At 35.6% G+C, this 14,003-nt stretch overlaps 1 protein-coding gene across 20 annotated transcripts in view; it reads right to left on the reverse strand.

Annotated features, from left to right (window-relative positions):
- The window catches only part of DST (dystonin), a 475,119-nt gene that overhangs the window by 144,768 nt on the left and 316,348 nt on the right, over positions 1-14,003 (reverse strand). For 19 of the 20 annotated variants that reach the window (XM_032340325.1, XM_032340326.1, XM_032340306.1 and 16 more), the window contains 8 exons: positions 13,476-13,633; positions 12,577-12,755; positions 11,924-12,062; positions 10,922-11,115; positions 9,706-9,868; positions 8,931-9,014; positions 7,630-7,737; positions 6,879-6,977 (listed from right to left, as the gene is read on the reverse strand). In XM_032340325.1, the coding sequence (XP_032196216.1) occupies positions 6,879-6,977; positions 7,630-7,737; positions 8,931-9,014; positions 9,706-9,868; positions 10,922-11,115; positions 11,924-12,062; positions 12,577-12,755; positions 13,476-13,633 (1,124 nt within the window). Of the gene's footprint in view, positions 1-322; positions 3,044-6,878; positions 6,978-7,629; positions 7,738-8,930; positions 9,015-9,705; positions 9,869-10,921; positions 11,116-11,923; positions 12,063-12,576; positions 12,756-13,475; positions 13,634-14,003 lie in introns of all 20 variants that reach the window. The other variant, XM_032340324.1, reaches the window with a different exon arrangement.

The raw sequence follows: 14,003 nt of genomic DNA on the forward strand, positions 1-14,003 counted from the left end.
AACTTCAAAAATTAAAGTGAACTGCTTAGCTTCTCTAGCTTTAAAAAAAAAAAAAAAATTCTTCAGAACAGAATACCATAAATATAACTGTAACACTATTACATCTATGTATTTAATCTCAGCCATTTAAAAACTAAAGAATGAGGATTTGTAGTAAAGATTCAAGCCAATCCCTAGAAAACTACAGCATAATTTTCTGTCAGAACTACAAAGAGCCAATCTCTTAAACCTTGTTTAAAAAGTTTTAGTCTAGCTGAGAAAGGAAATAAGAGAGGAAACTTGGCATGAAGTAGCTGATAAGGTTTCAGAATCCAGAGTATACCTCCAAGGGGGCCAAAAGTTTCGCCAGGTCCATTTCACACTTGCCATCTTGATACCTAACCGGTGGTCTGGAACTGTACAGAGCTTGATCTCTTATTTTCTCAATTTCAGAGAGTTTTGTAATAGGGTTTGTCTCATCAAAAGTTATCTGTAATTCGGTGCTTGTCTGAGAAAAATACTCAGAGTAACACTGCTGGCTTTTCTCTTTCTCAAGTGGACCCCCTGAAGGCCAGAACTGGACTTCCTTTGGTATTTGCTCAACACCCCGATGCTGCCATTTTTCTTCCGAAGGCTGTGGGTCTTGATTCCGTCTCAGCAGAGGAGACCGGGTCGCAGGGTGAAGCTGCCCTGTGGTCCTAGAGGGCACGTCCGTAGAGTGCTGGCACTCATTTACTGTCATCTCAAAATCTGGTTTGAAGGGACAGTCTTTGGCTGGGTTCCTTTTTTGGATTTCACACTGGAGCAAAACTAATTGATGTTCGTGTTCCTTTATCTGTTGATCCATCTTTTGCTTCAGACGTTCGACTTCACGTTTCTGGGCTACCAGCTCGTCTTCAAGTTTCCGACATTTCTGGTAATGATTTGCTTCCACATTCTGCCCTTGTTGCATTTGCTCGCGATACTGCTGAAGTTGTCTTTCAAGGTCTCTGATATTTGTCTCACAGAGCTTAGCGTTCTCCTGAGCTCTGCAGTTCTCTCGCTGAAGAGACACGAAATCAAGCTTAATGCCTGAAATATCGTTTTCAGTGATAACTTTGGAGTCCATTAACTTTTCCATCTTTTTCCGAAACTCCTCTGCTGAGCGCTTGAACTTGTCTGATTCCTCCTGAAACAGAACCATCTTTCTGTGGGTCATCTGCTCCTCTATCGTCTTTAAGTGCAGTTCATCTTGCACTTTTTTCAGCCTGTTATTTAACTCCTGCACCTGAGCTTGCTGTAGCTGTACCTTCTGCTCCCCTAGTCGCTTTTCCTCTTTGGAGGCGCTCAGCTCTGCACTCAGACTCCGGACTTCCTTCTCAGTGTTCTGGATGATGATGTTCTGCTGGTCACACTTTTGCTTAAACTCACTGACTAAATTTTGGCTTTTGGCCAGGTCTTCCTCTAGGCATTTAATTTTTCTATGGAAATCCTGTTCTGTCTTTGTCTGTTTATGCAAGTGTTCGTTGGTGTTGCGTAGCTGATCTTTAAAACCATCCGCTTGAATTTTCAGGGCTTCGCACCTTTGCTGGATAGCTTGTTTCTCTAAAACTACGTTTGCTGATTCAGTTTGAATTCTCTGCATCATTAACTTGGTTTCATTATTCTGCCTAGTAAGCTCATCTACTTTTTGTTTTAGCATTTCTGCACACTCATTACTTTTCTTTAATTCTTCATTAAGCTTCTGGATTTTTTCATTATTTTCTTTTTCAGCTTTAATATTTTGAAGCAGCTGTGCATGGCTTTTCTCAAATTGTTCTTTGAGATGATCTGACTTTCTCTGGCAGAATCGTATTCTTTCATTAGAGGATTCCTTCTCAGCCTGGAAAGAATTAACTTGTGAATTTAAATGCTGAATATTCCTCTCAGCTATAGCATGGGTTTTAGTGATCCTGTCTACTTCTCTTTGCAGTTTCCCTTTCTCCTGTTGAAGAGATTCTAATTCTACTTCATAATTGTGCTTTATTTTCCGAAGGTCATTAGCTTCTTGCATGACTTCCTCGGCTTTGTCTGTGGTTTGGTTCAGCTGCCTACCCAGTTCTCTGAGTTGCTGGGAATACCCTTCCTCTACCTGATCCTTCCTTTCCAACTCTAACTTAAGGCACTTCAGCGTGTTATTGGTTTCATCCAATTTTTCTTTCAACAAACGAGCCTTTTCCTCAGATGAAGTTTTTTCAAGCTGAAGGGCATTAAGTTCATACTTCAGTTCTCTCATGTCTTTCTCAGCCTTTCTATTGGCGACTGTTAGCTCATCAACCTGCTGCTTGAGTTCCTCTGTTTTCTGTCTGTCCTGCTCTCTCTGAAGACCTGCGACTCCTCTGTATGACGTGGCCTGTGGCAACGCACTTTCTCTACATGAATACTGAATTTCACTTATTTTTCTTCTTGCTTCCGATTCAATCTTCTGCTTTTCTTTTAACTGCTCCTCTGCTATCTGTTTTTGAAACGTGAGGTCTTTTTCCATCTGCTTTATCAGCTTCAAGAGTTCCTCCTCATTGTCTCTCTTTCTCTTCAATTCTTCCATTAACTTATTTTTTTGTTGCTCCAAGTCATTGAGACTGGAATCTTTTCTTTTGAGATGATCTTCCAGGGTTCTTCTTGTAAAGGTGTTCTCTTCTAACTGGTTCTGGAAGTTCAGAAGGTTTTCTTCCACCGCCGCTCTTTTGGCCTCGGCCTCCAACGTGAGCTTTCTCACCCGCTCCAGCTCCCGCTCTGCAACCTCCTTCTCCCTCACGATGGTCTCCAGCTCCCTGCGGTACTGCTTGGCTTCGCTCTCAGCCCGGATTTTCTGCAGAGCAATGTCTTCTACATTTCTCTGCTGCTTTCTCAATTCATTTTCTGCAGCCTGCTTGACCTTTGGAAGTTCCTCCTCTACTCGAGACTTTTGTTTCTTTAGTTCAGCCACCATTTTCTCCAACTCGCTTATTTTTCCCGTAAGTTTGCTATTCTCAATCATTGTCGCCTTCTGACGCTGAAGCAGATCTGAATATGCCCCATGTTCAGAAGTCTCCTTACATCTTTTAATCTACAAGAGATGTTTACAAGCATCAAACCTGTCCTGTTCAAATTTATCTTTAAAAACCTGAAGCGATGCTCATGAAAATGCTTATAAAAACAAGGGAAACCAAAAGCAGAACAAATACGATCACCACTCCCGTCACCAGCACTGCCACCGGCACCACCACCTTCTTCAGAGACGAAGCTTCAGAAAGTCAGCAGTGAGAGAGGACAAACAAAACAAAACAAAAACCCCTTTTGTGTCATGTTGGCTAGGCCAAATGATTTTTTTTTTTTTTTTTGGTGTCTCAGGAATAATTTTATTTTAAAAATTAGCTAGCTCAGGATTTGACAGCAAGAAATGAGGGATCTTACAAAAGATACAGCAGGACCCCGACCCGTTATGGATGAGGAAACTGAGGTACAGAGAGGTCAATTATGTGAGTTTTGAAATCTCACATAATGGGTGAGGGACCAATGGGGAATAGAACTCACAGCAGCCCCCTTCCTGTTCTCCCACACAACTCCATCTTACAAGCTAAAAACATACAGAAACCGAATGACACTTACAAATTCAATTTTCAATACTTAGCCCAACAGAGATTTAAAATATTTCTCTCTCTAAGATAAACAAATAAATCTTTGAAAAGGAGGGGGAGCACCTCAGTGGCACAGTCATTTGAGCACCTGACTCTTGGTTTCAACTCAGGTCGTGATCTCAGGGTGGTGAGATCCAGCCCTGCTTCCAGCTAGGTGCTCGGTGGGAAGGCAGCTTGAGGGATCTCTCTCCCTCTACCCCTCCCACTCATGCTCACTCTCTCGCTCTCTAAAATAAATATTTTTTAAAAATATATAAAAATAAAATGATACATCTGTTTCATTTAGTGAAAGAAACAAAATATAGAATTTTGGTACCACTTTAAAGAGTCAAGTCAAGAAATAATACCTCATATGGGTAAGGAGGGAAATTATATAAAAATGTGTAATTTCTAAAGTTGAATTCCTTATTTATTTATACTTGCCATATTATGACAATTATGATAATCAGAGCTGCTAATGCAAAGGCAGGTATAGTCCCTGGGCACTTTAGAAAAGGTGTGCTTCATATACTCACAGATCTTGTTGTTGTTGTTAATGATATGCCTCATACAAATCCACTTTGACAAGTACCTTTAGATACTCCATAAATATAAAGATATTTGTTAAACATAAATCTTTGTAAAAATATACTTAAGGAGTCAACTCCAATGTACAGAATAAAATATAAGAAAAAAATTTTTTCAACTGATAGAAGAATCAATCTCAGCTGGGAGGACTACACTCTGCATTGACGAGAGGACTACATGATCAGGGCTAGTGCAGAATTCCAATATAATTTCTTTATTAATACCGTAAGATTATTAGTTTCATATCACCAACTCAAGATCATCATAATTAGAACCATGTAAACAGGAGTAGAGAAATTATTCTAGATAGCAGATTTTTTTTGTTGTTGTTGAGAGGCTCTGGTGAATTTCAAGAATTTAATTTATACTACAGACTATATACCTTACTTTCCTTCTTCTAATTTTTTGATCCCCAATAATTTCAATATGAATTTCAGTTGTTTCCTTTGCTAACCTAAATATGGTTTCCCATAATAAGAGTTCATATAAAAACAAATTTCATCACAACCTGCAAAAATTAGTGCTCTATTTTATTTTGTTATCAGGGTGAACTCCTGGTGACACTGAAGCATTTTACCTGCTTAAACATTATATTTTCAGTATTTTTTGAGTTACTTTCTAATTGGGTCTTTCTCAATTGCTTATCAAAACTCCCTTAAAACTTAGCTGTCACTAAGATGTCACTAAGCTGTCACTAAGATGTCACTTTTTCTCTTTCATGCTGTGAGGTTAGAAAAATGAAAACTCTCTCAGGAAAAAATTTTTGTTATTGAACCCTCAGTACTTAATTACAGTCATTTTAGTGATTGTTAATCATCTCACATTGTCTAGGTAAGTCTGAATGTTTTAGCAAATACCACACAAATTACTAGAAGTAATTTAATCCAATTGCTGATTTTCTTTCTCTTAGATCTCAAATCTACTCATATAAAAATAACTTCCTCAAGGTTTCTCTAACTATTCCCCCAGAAAAACACCCTGTCCTTTGATCTCATCAATTAATTTTTGATGTACTTTTCTCTCATCACAGATTAGAAAATGTACCTATCTAACAGCCATTACAGATACTCTACTACCATTTCTATAATTCTGTTTCCTCTTCTCAAATTAATTTGTATCCCTCTTTGATTTTATGTTTATTATTAAAAATTCTGCTCTCAGACCAAGATTTCCAGTATAAGTCTTTGCAGACTCAGTTTCAGGAATACCACTCTCGAGTCTGAAAACTGAGCTATGTATTTTTATATGAGACATTCCATTAATATGATCTTTTAGTGGTGAATTTCCAATCACTAATGTTTTCTTATATATTTTAAGTTATAGTCTCTGCATGGTCTTGTTTTGAGTTTCAATTCAGTATAAATCTTTTATATTTCAAAGGATGAAAAGCATAATTTTTATATACACCAGGCTTTTTGAAAAATCTCTTGGTTCCATCAACTTTAGTATATTATCTCATCAGATAAACTAAGGGAAGTGGCTCATTTATGTGCAACCAGAGATACACTATAAGAGAGGAAAAGGACTTAGCTTATATTTAACTAAATATACAATTGAAAATGCATATTTTTAAATATAGAATTTAAAAGACCTACACAGCATTTTAAGTGGAATCATATCTCTCAAAAACTAAAAATATTTTTAAAAATTACAGATGCTCTTTTACAGGTGAAAGATGTATAGCAATTATTTGATCACAGATTCTGTGATTCTCCTCTCTAAGCACAAAGGAATCTTGTTATAAAGACTTGCAATTAGCTTGGTTAGTGATTTCATTGCAGGAAACTGTTAATTCTGAACAGACTAAAATAGTGACTCAGGTAGAAAATAAGAAAGTTAACACCATTTAGATACCACTACTGTTTTAGTTCTCTCGTTATATGAAGTTACTCTAAGTATAATCATCTTCAGAAGTTCAAGAACAGTCTAATTTAAAATGGCTAATGCCCCACAACCTACTTATTTTAGCATTCTGTCTACTATTTTTGTCTGTTCTGAGGTTAGGAATAGAAACAATTCAAGATAATAAAGCACAGTATAACCTCTTCAAAATTAAATACAACAGCCTTTTATATTTTTTATAAATAACTCTTTCTAAACATATTTTTAAAATGTAGACTTAAAGCACAGAAATCCTCCAAATTATAATGGTACTTAAATGGTCTTTTACCATACAGCATACCTTTTGGGAAACAATAAAAGCAAAACAAAAAACTCCACAATTCTTAAAGTACTAACATTTTATACAAAACCCTGCCTCTTCTAAATTAATGGCTTTTGTGTTTTAAATCCTTGAAAATGTAAATTACTTTAAAATGTATAAAACCAACGTGTTTAAGTAGTATTTCTGTAGTCATCTTAATAGTAGTAACTATACTACTCAAAAGAAGTATATTTCTCAAATACAGGAAAACTGAAAAAAAATCCTGCCAAACTGCCAACATTTCATGATTTAAATAGAGCCATTTCAGACATTAACTTTAATAATATCTGCATCTTAGAGTGAAAATAAACAAAGTTCTCCTGCTGGAGTGAATCAAAAACACACAGAAAAATCCTAGGCCTCTACTGTTTTTCACTGTAATTGCCTAATTAAATAATAACTCATCATCCATGTAAATTTGTCATGGAAACTTTTTTTGTTTTCCCAAACATATTGTAGTTCCTTTAAGTTAGTGGTTCATAGTTAACTGTTACCTCCTCCTCTTCCAGCCTCTTTAATGAATCACCAGCAAATTTAACATATTGTGTCATGAGGGTGACCAGAGCTGTGTATCGGGTCCTTAGGTCCATGAACTGCAAATAATGAAATAAACAATAAAAACATAATCTCCAGTGGCTCTAAATGAGTTTAATGAACATTGATTAATAACTGTAACATTAAATAGCCTTTGTGATGGTAAAATACACAATTGCCCAGTAATGGCAAGTAGGTAGGAATGGGCTTATTACTTACTGCTGTGCAAACCATATCAAATAACAATTCTCCTCTAAATTTAATTGACAAAGTACATTTGTTATTCTCTGCAGTTAATAATTAATATTTTTTTTCCAGTGTTCCAAAATTCATTGTTTATGCACCACACCCAGTGCTCCATGCAATACGTGCCCTCCTTAATACCCACCACCAGGCTCACCCCCCACCCCTTTAATAATTAATCTTGAATAAAGCTCTTCCAAGGATTTTTTTACAACCCTCAATAAAATGCACTCTTTAGGTAAGGGTTTCTTTTTAGGGACAAGGAAGAAAGTTCTGGAAATGGACAGCAGTCAGGTTTACACAACAATGTAAAGTCACAAAGTGCCATTGAACTGCACACTTAAACATGGTTAAAATGGTACAATTCCTATTATGTGTACTCTACCACTTACAAATATATAAATATAATATTTTAGGTATTGTTCCTCTCTTCTATATCCCCTCTCTTCTTCCCTGCACTTTAACTACCTCTTGAATAATGAGATCTGCTGAGCTCTGCATTCTTCGGCGTTTCACTGGAGATTTCTGCTGTGAATCTACCATGGCCCGGTAGGTCATTGTTTGTAACTCATAGTCCTGTATAATAGAGTAGGTGAGATTAAATTAATTAAAGCAAAGCATTAATGCTTCATTCTACAGTGGCTTGATGCACAGAAACTGAACCTGATTTCACTAAGTAACTTTTTTTTTCCTTAAAGATTTTATTTATTTATTTGTCAGATAGAGAGCGAGCGAGCAAGCACAAGCAGGCAGGTGGCACCAGGTAGAGAGAGAGAGAGAGAGAGAGGCAGGCTCCCTGCTGAGCAAGGAGCCCCATGTTCCTTGCTGTGACTCCCAGGTGTCACTGACTAAGTAACTTTTCTTTTCACTTCATTTTTTTAAAAATTTCAGATACTGTGTTTTGGAGTTCTAGAATTTCCAGTTGGTGTTTTTTAATTGAAATATAATTAACATACAGTGTTATTTTAGTTATAGATGTACAACATAATGATTCAATAATTTGATACATTTTTCAGTGTGCTCATCAAGGTAAGTGTACTCTTAATCCCTTTTATCTATTTCACCCATCCCCTCCCTACCTCCCCTCTGGCAGCCACCAGTTTATTCTTTATGTGTTTTTTTATTTTAATTTTTTTCTCAGTGTTCCAAAATTCATTGTCACTAAGTAACTTTTAAAAATTACTACAAAACTACATTCTTAGGAAACTATCTAATCCTGGGATGTTTCCAATGTGGCAATAAAAATCAGAAACATCTAGGGTGGTCAGAAAAGTTTCCAAATTCTCTTTAGAAGCTCATGGAAACATTTAGTTACAATATGCTAGTTATATTCAGCCTCCCTTTAACCAGGCTAAGCAATGGAACTTCAGATCTGGATGGCTAAGGCCCAACCAAGGGCCAACAGCTTTAGACATGTGAATGGTCTCCTAAGAAAGTCAAGTTCGTCCAGGGACTACTCTAGCAATGCTAAAGGAGAGAGAGAGAGACAAGTGGTAAGAAACCAATTTCAGAGCTACACATCTCTTCTGACTTGTGTGTGTGCAGCTGTGCACGTCTGTGATGGAGAGAAGATGAATGAAGCAGAGGCTGACGTGTGACTCACATGTCACAGAGAATTAGGAGATAAGTGTCACAGGGCTCCCAGGAAGATTCTCTGTTTTCACTGTTTCACAGAGTCAAATGACTTGCAGAAACTTCCTGTTTTCTAAGTATATTGTGAATCACATATCTAAATAGTAAATCTGATGGAAGCAACTGAATCTTCTTACCTTCACTGTAGTTGAATACTGTTCTGCATATTTTTGACACTCATCCATTTTGCTCTGTTTCATTTCTATTTCGGACACCAGCATCTACAAACACATAAAGTTTAGAAGAAAAAGAACAAGGGAACTCTACGCTTTTTAGCCATTTAAGATGCTCAGGAACTAAGAAATAGCCATGCCCTTTAACAGTAAAGCTCCTTAGCCTTTTGCACTTAATATGTAATAAGGCAAATGACAAACTTCTGAATTAAGCCACATAAGTGACCCACCCTCAGGTGGCTTCCAACACAGAAATTACTAAACTCCACAGGAATTAATCAAAAGTAGAAGGCTTTGGCCCCCACCCACTCCTGATCAAAGCAAAACTAGACACTACTGTCTCGTTAAGATGTAATAAAAATCTCAAAGAATTCAATTCTTTATCAAATGTGACTGTCCAATTTTCTACCACTACTGTTTTCATTTATTTGGGATCCCACAAAACTATTGTGGCCAGCAAAGTACTAAAATGATTTCCATATCTATGATTAAATGACCATTCGAAATTTGAACACTGTCCCAACATGCTATTTTCTTATTTCTTATACTTTCAAAACTGACTTTCAAGAAATCAAAGTATGTGATGAATTTGAATTACAGGATTTTAATACTTATGATTTACTCTTTACCTTCTTCTAAATAGTTGCGGACTTTTTCTTTTAACGAGGTGAAGGCAGATAAGGATGATGACTGACCACATGCAGACAAAACCTGGATATAAGAAACTGTTTTTACTTACCTTCTGTTGATTCAATTGTGTGGCTAGAGTTTTACTATTTTCAGGCTGGTTTTCCTGAATCTTCCTTTGGGTAGTTTCAACTTGCTGAATCCAATCATCTAAAGGATGGTAAGTATCTCTGTAGTACTTCAGTGATTTGCCAATGCCTTCTAAGTCCCGTAACCTTAGAGAATAAAAACAAGAGAGTCACAGTTTCCAACAGTACCCATTAAGAGGAAAGACAAGATGACTGTACTGCAAGGCACTCACTGTAACAACAAGGATAAGTGAAAGAATTCTAGGCTTAAGCTCCCTGAGGCCCAAGGGCACTCCATACTGGCTGAAGTTGCATATAAATACTCTGCTCCTGGATTTGTGCAATTTAGTGATACTGATTATTCCAGGTCCAAGCCTAACAGACTAGCTAAACATCAGGAAAATTGGAAATTTGACCGTAATTATGATCTATCAGCATGCCTTAAATACCCAAAGCTTGTATCAAATGGCAATTCACTTTTGAAATAATGACAACGTAATTCAACAGAGGGTCCAATGCAGACTCAGAGAGTACTTCCTGGAACTGTGATTAAATGAAAATATCTGTTTCTGTAATTTTAAAACCTCTACATTAAATCTACATAACGTGTACTTGATAGAGATTTAATAACATATATTTGAACATAATTTTACTTCCTAAGAATGGCACTATATTAGAAAAGCATTTTATTTGCATTAAAATAAACATTAAAATGAATAAGATGAGCACAAAAAATCCCGTTTCCTTTTGCTTTTCTATTTGGGTCACTGGATGAATGATTTCAACCCTCTTGTATCCTCAATTAAAATGAACATCAGGTCATTTCAATTGTTTCACACTTCTTAGGTCTAGTACAGATTGCTCTAAACAGCCCTGTGAAACACATGATCCATGCTCTTACTAAATCTAGGTTAGTTAAATATTTTAAGTTGGTTACAATTTTCCTCAGAAAAGGCAAATAGACTTACTATACAAATGTCAGACTACATCAACAGTTTGAACAACACAGAGTTGAAAAATAATTATTTTAAAATTTACTGTTTTGCTATATAAGGTATATATATATATATATATATATATATATATATATACACTGTATATGGGAGTTTTTATAAAACCTAGTAAGTTTATATTTTACCTAGAATACAAGGATAAACATTAACAACTCTCTGCTGAAACTGAACAAAAAAGGATACTAACCTGTTGTCAATCTGAACATGAATATTTTGCCACCTTTCAACTAATTGATCTGCTTTTTCTTTGTGCCAGTCAAAATCAAGGTCCCGTTCTTTATATGTTTTAAACATCTCATCACTGATGGCTTTAGCTTTCTGCAACTCATCCTCTAATGCATGGAATACCTCTCTCTTTTCATCTACTTCAGATCTCCATTGCTAAAATACATTAATTGGTGAATGTTATAAAATGTATCAACCACTCACTATGTAAACACATATTTACATTTATTTACCTGATTTTACAATTTATTTACAAATAACTGATATAAAATCAGATAAAGGAAAGACTATTTCATATACGAAAACAATATATTGGGCTAGACCATATGAAACTGTCAACTTTTGACTGCACTTTGATCTTAAAAAAACAATTTTATAAAGTTGAGCCTAACAGAATTTTCATATCAATAAAACAAAATATATTCATGAGCAAGTCTGCTACCTCAGTAAGTCTTTTTAATTGCCTATTTCTTAAACATCTACTAATCCCATTGTTTGAAAATGAATACATGCATTAAAAATCAATGAGATAATTTCTCAACTTTGCAATAACTCCATACTTAATGCTTTATATGTAGAAATGTTAATACAGATGAGTACAACTACCAGACCTTTTCCTTTTCTGAATTAACTCCACTACTTACTTCCTTGAAGTCTTAAAATAACCACCTCATTCAGTGAGAGAATCCATTAAAAGAAACTTTCAGTTTCAGCTCCTTTTGCTGACATGAATTGATTATAAAAAGCTACTATCTACAAAGAGATGCAGATTTCAAATGAGGAGAACTCTCCGAAAAATGACTTATTTACACTAAGCTATGGCTACATAGAGATATGAAATGAAACGGATATAAATGTATTCAAATTAAGATATTTGCAGTTCATGTCTGAAGATCTAGGTGTTAGAGAAATACTTCTAGACTATGATCTGAGCAAATGCTGCCGCTGTAAGGGAGGGACATACCTTTAAAGTACTTATCAGATTCTCGATATTATTCTTATCGGCTATAACTGCTTCTTCTTCACACAGTTTAGTTTCATAGAGTTTTACAAGGGCTTCTGCTGCCTGAGTGTTTTTTAACACCAAATTAACAGTTTTCAGTCTAAAAAAGAGAATGCAACAATAGTTTCCTATTAGTTTAACTGTTTATCTTCCAGTAATACAATCCTGACGCACATCACTAAGCATGATATAGCCCTTTCTTGGTTTGGAACACAGACACATTTACTCCCAGATTAACATTCAGCTAAGTCTCTTCTTAATGGAGGGCGAGTGCTCTAATCCACACCCTGCCCAGCAGATTCTGCAAGAGATTCAGGGTACGGTGGTCTTCTTTCAACCCTTTTTTAGACCAATCCACCAGGCTACAAGAGCTGAGGGACTGACACCACAGGCAAAATGTGGGAAGATCATACATATGCCCTAATCTCTGACACCCATTTCCTTTCAACATGAAGCATAATAACTCCATGGAAATAATATTATTAATACAAAAAAGGGAAAAATACGTTCATTTTTATGAATGTTTTTAAATGAACAGCATATCTATATTTATATGTACATATGAGTACGACAGTTGCATGAAGCAAATTTATACTACGACAGAGGTAGCATACTTCTCTATGTAAGTAGAAGACATAGAATAGACTTGGTTCATGTTCTGAATGACCACACCGAGCTCAGATCGTAAGGTGGGAACTGATGCAGAGGTTGCAGCTTGACTGAAAAATTCTTCACATTTATTTGTGATTGTTCCCAAATCATCTTTAAGTCGCTCCAATTCTTTCTTTAGTTTCTATAAAGTAAAGAATAAATATAGGTATTAGGCTATAGTTCCAGATGGGGTATCCTTCTTAAAACAGTTTTAAAAAACCAATCTATATTATAATTGCTGACTTAAAAAGCTATATATTCTTTACTTTCTGTTTATCAAGAAGCTAAGCCATAGCATTCCAATTTTATAATCAGTAATACTTTTACTGCCCATGTCCTCGGGCACAAACATGTAACTTAGTGCTTCTGCATTCAGTAGATGATCAACAAACATACCCGCTTTCACTATGAGAAACCTCAAGAGTCTCCATCACAGTGGGTGAAAGGGTGCACGTTTCTGCGTTTACTTGAGTAAAAGGCAGAACTGAATTATGAATGTATTGAATTATGTATGTATTTCATATAAGGTATACCTTATACCTTATATTCAATATAAGGTATACCTTATATGCAAATTGCAATATAAGGTAAGGTATACCTTACCTTATATTGCAATTTTGTATGAATTATGTATGTATTATGAATGTATGAATTATGTATGTATTTATTGCTTATCATGAACTACATGTAGTTCATGTAGCTCATGTAGCTCATGATAAGCAATAAATACATAACCAGAACTCACAAAGGGATCACTAGGCAAAGCTGAGCACATGAGAAGTCACTGGAGTTAACAATGAAGGTCACTGAGGCAGTCATTTATCTTCAATTAATTCTGTCCCAACCCATTTACAAAGCTTACCTCCTGCTCCGTGATTCTGAACACGCTTTCATGCAAATCATCTCTTTCCAGTGGAGTGCGGATCTGTCTAATCAATCGATCTTCACAATTCTCTAACCGAAGTCTAATGTTTCGAACCTCAGAGATGTAGAGATTATACACGGATTCCTCTTGCTCCTCTGTCAAAGTAAATAGAATGTTGAGAAAACACTTTGTTTTCTGTCTTCTGGACGTTGTTCTGGACAAACTAAGGTTACCTGTCATCACCACAATCCCATGCTAAGGACATGAAACTTAATAGAGTTGACCTTACAATTTATGAACATTTAATAAAACTTCCCTAATACTATTCTAAGTGTCAATTTCTGATTTATGATGTCCAAGGAGAATAATATATTATGCTGTTATATGTTCACAAAAATTTGAATTACATTAGCTGCAGATTAATCTTTAAAATTTAAAAAAATGCTTAGAAATGAAATGTAAAGAATTTGTTAATATTTAAGAGTTTTTTAAATAGATTACTAATGAAATTTTTATTTCTGAATA

Source organism: Mustela erminea, chromosome 4 (genome assembly GCF_009829155.1).
Source record: "Mustela erminea isolate mMusErm1 chromosome 4, mMusErm1.Pri, whole genome shotgun sequence".
Taxonomy (NCBI): Eukaryota; Metazoa; Chordata; class Mammalia; order Carnivora; family Mustelidae; genus Mustela; species Mustela erminea.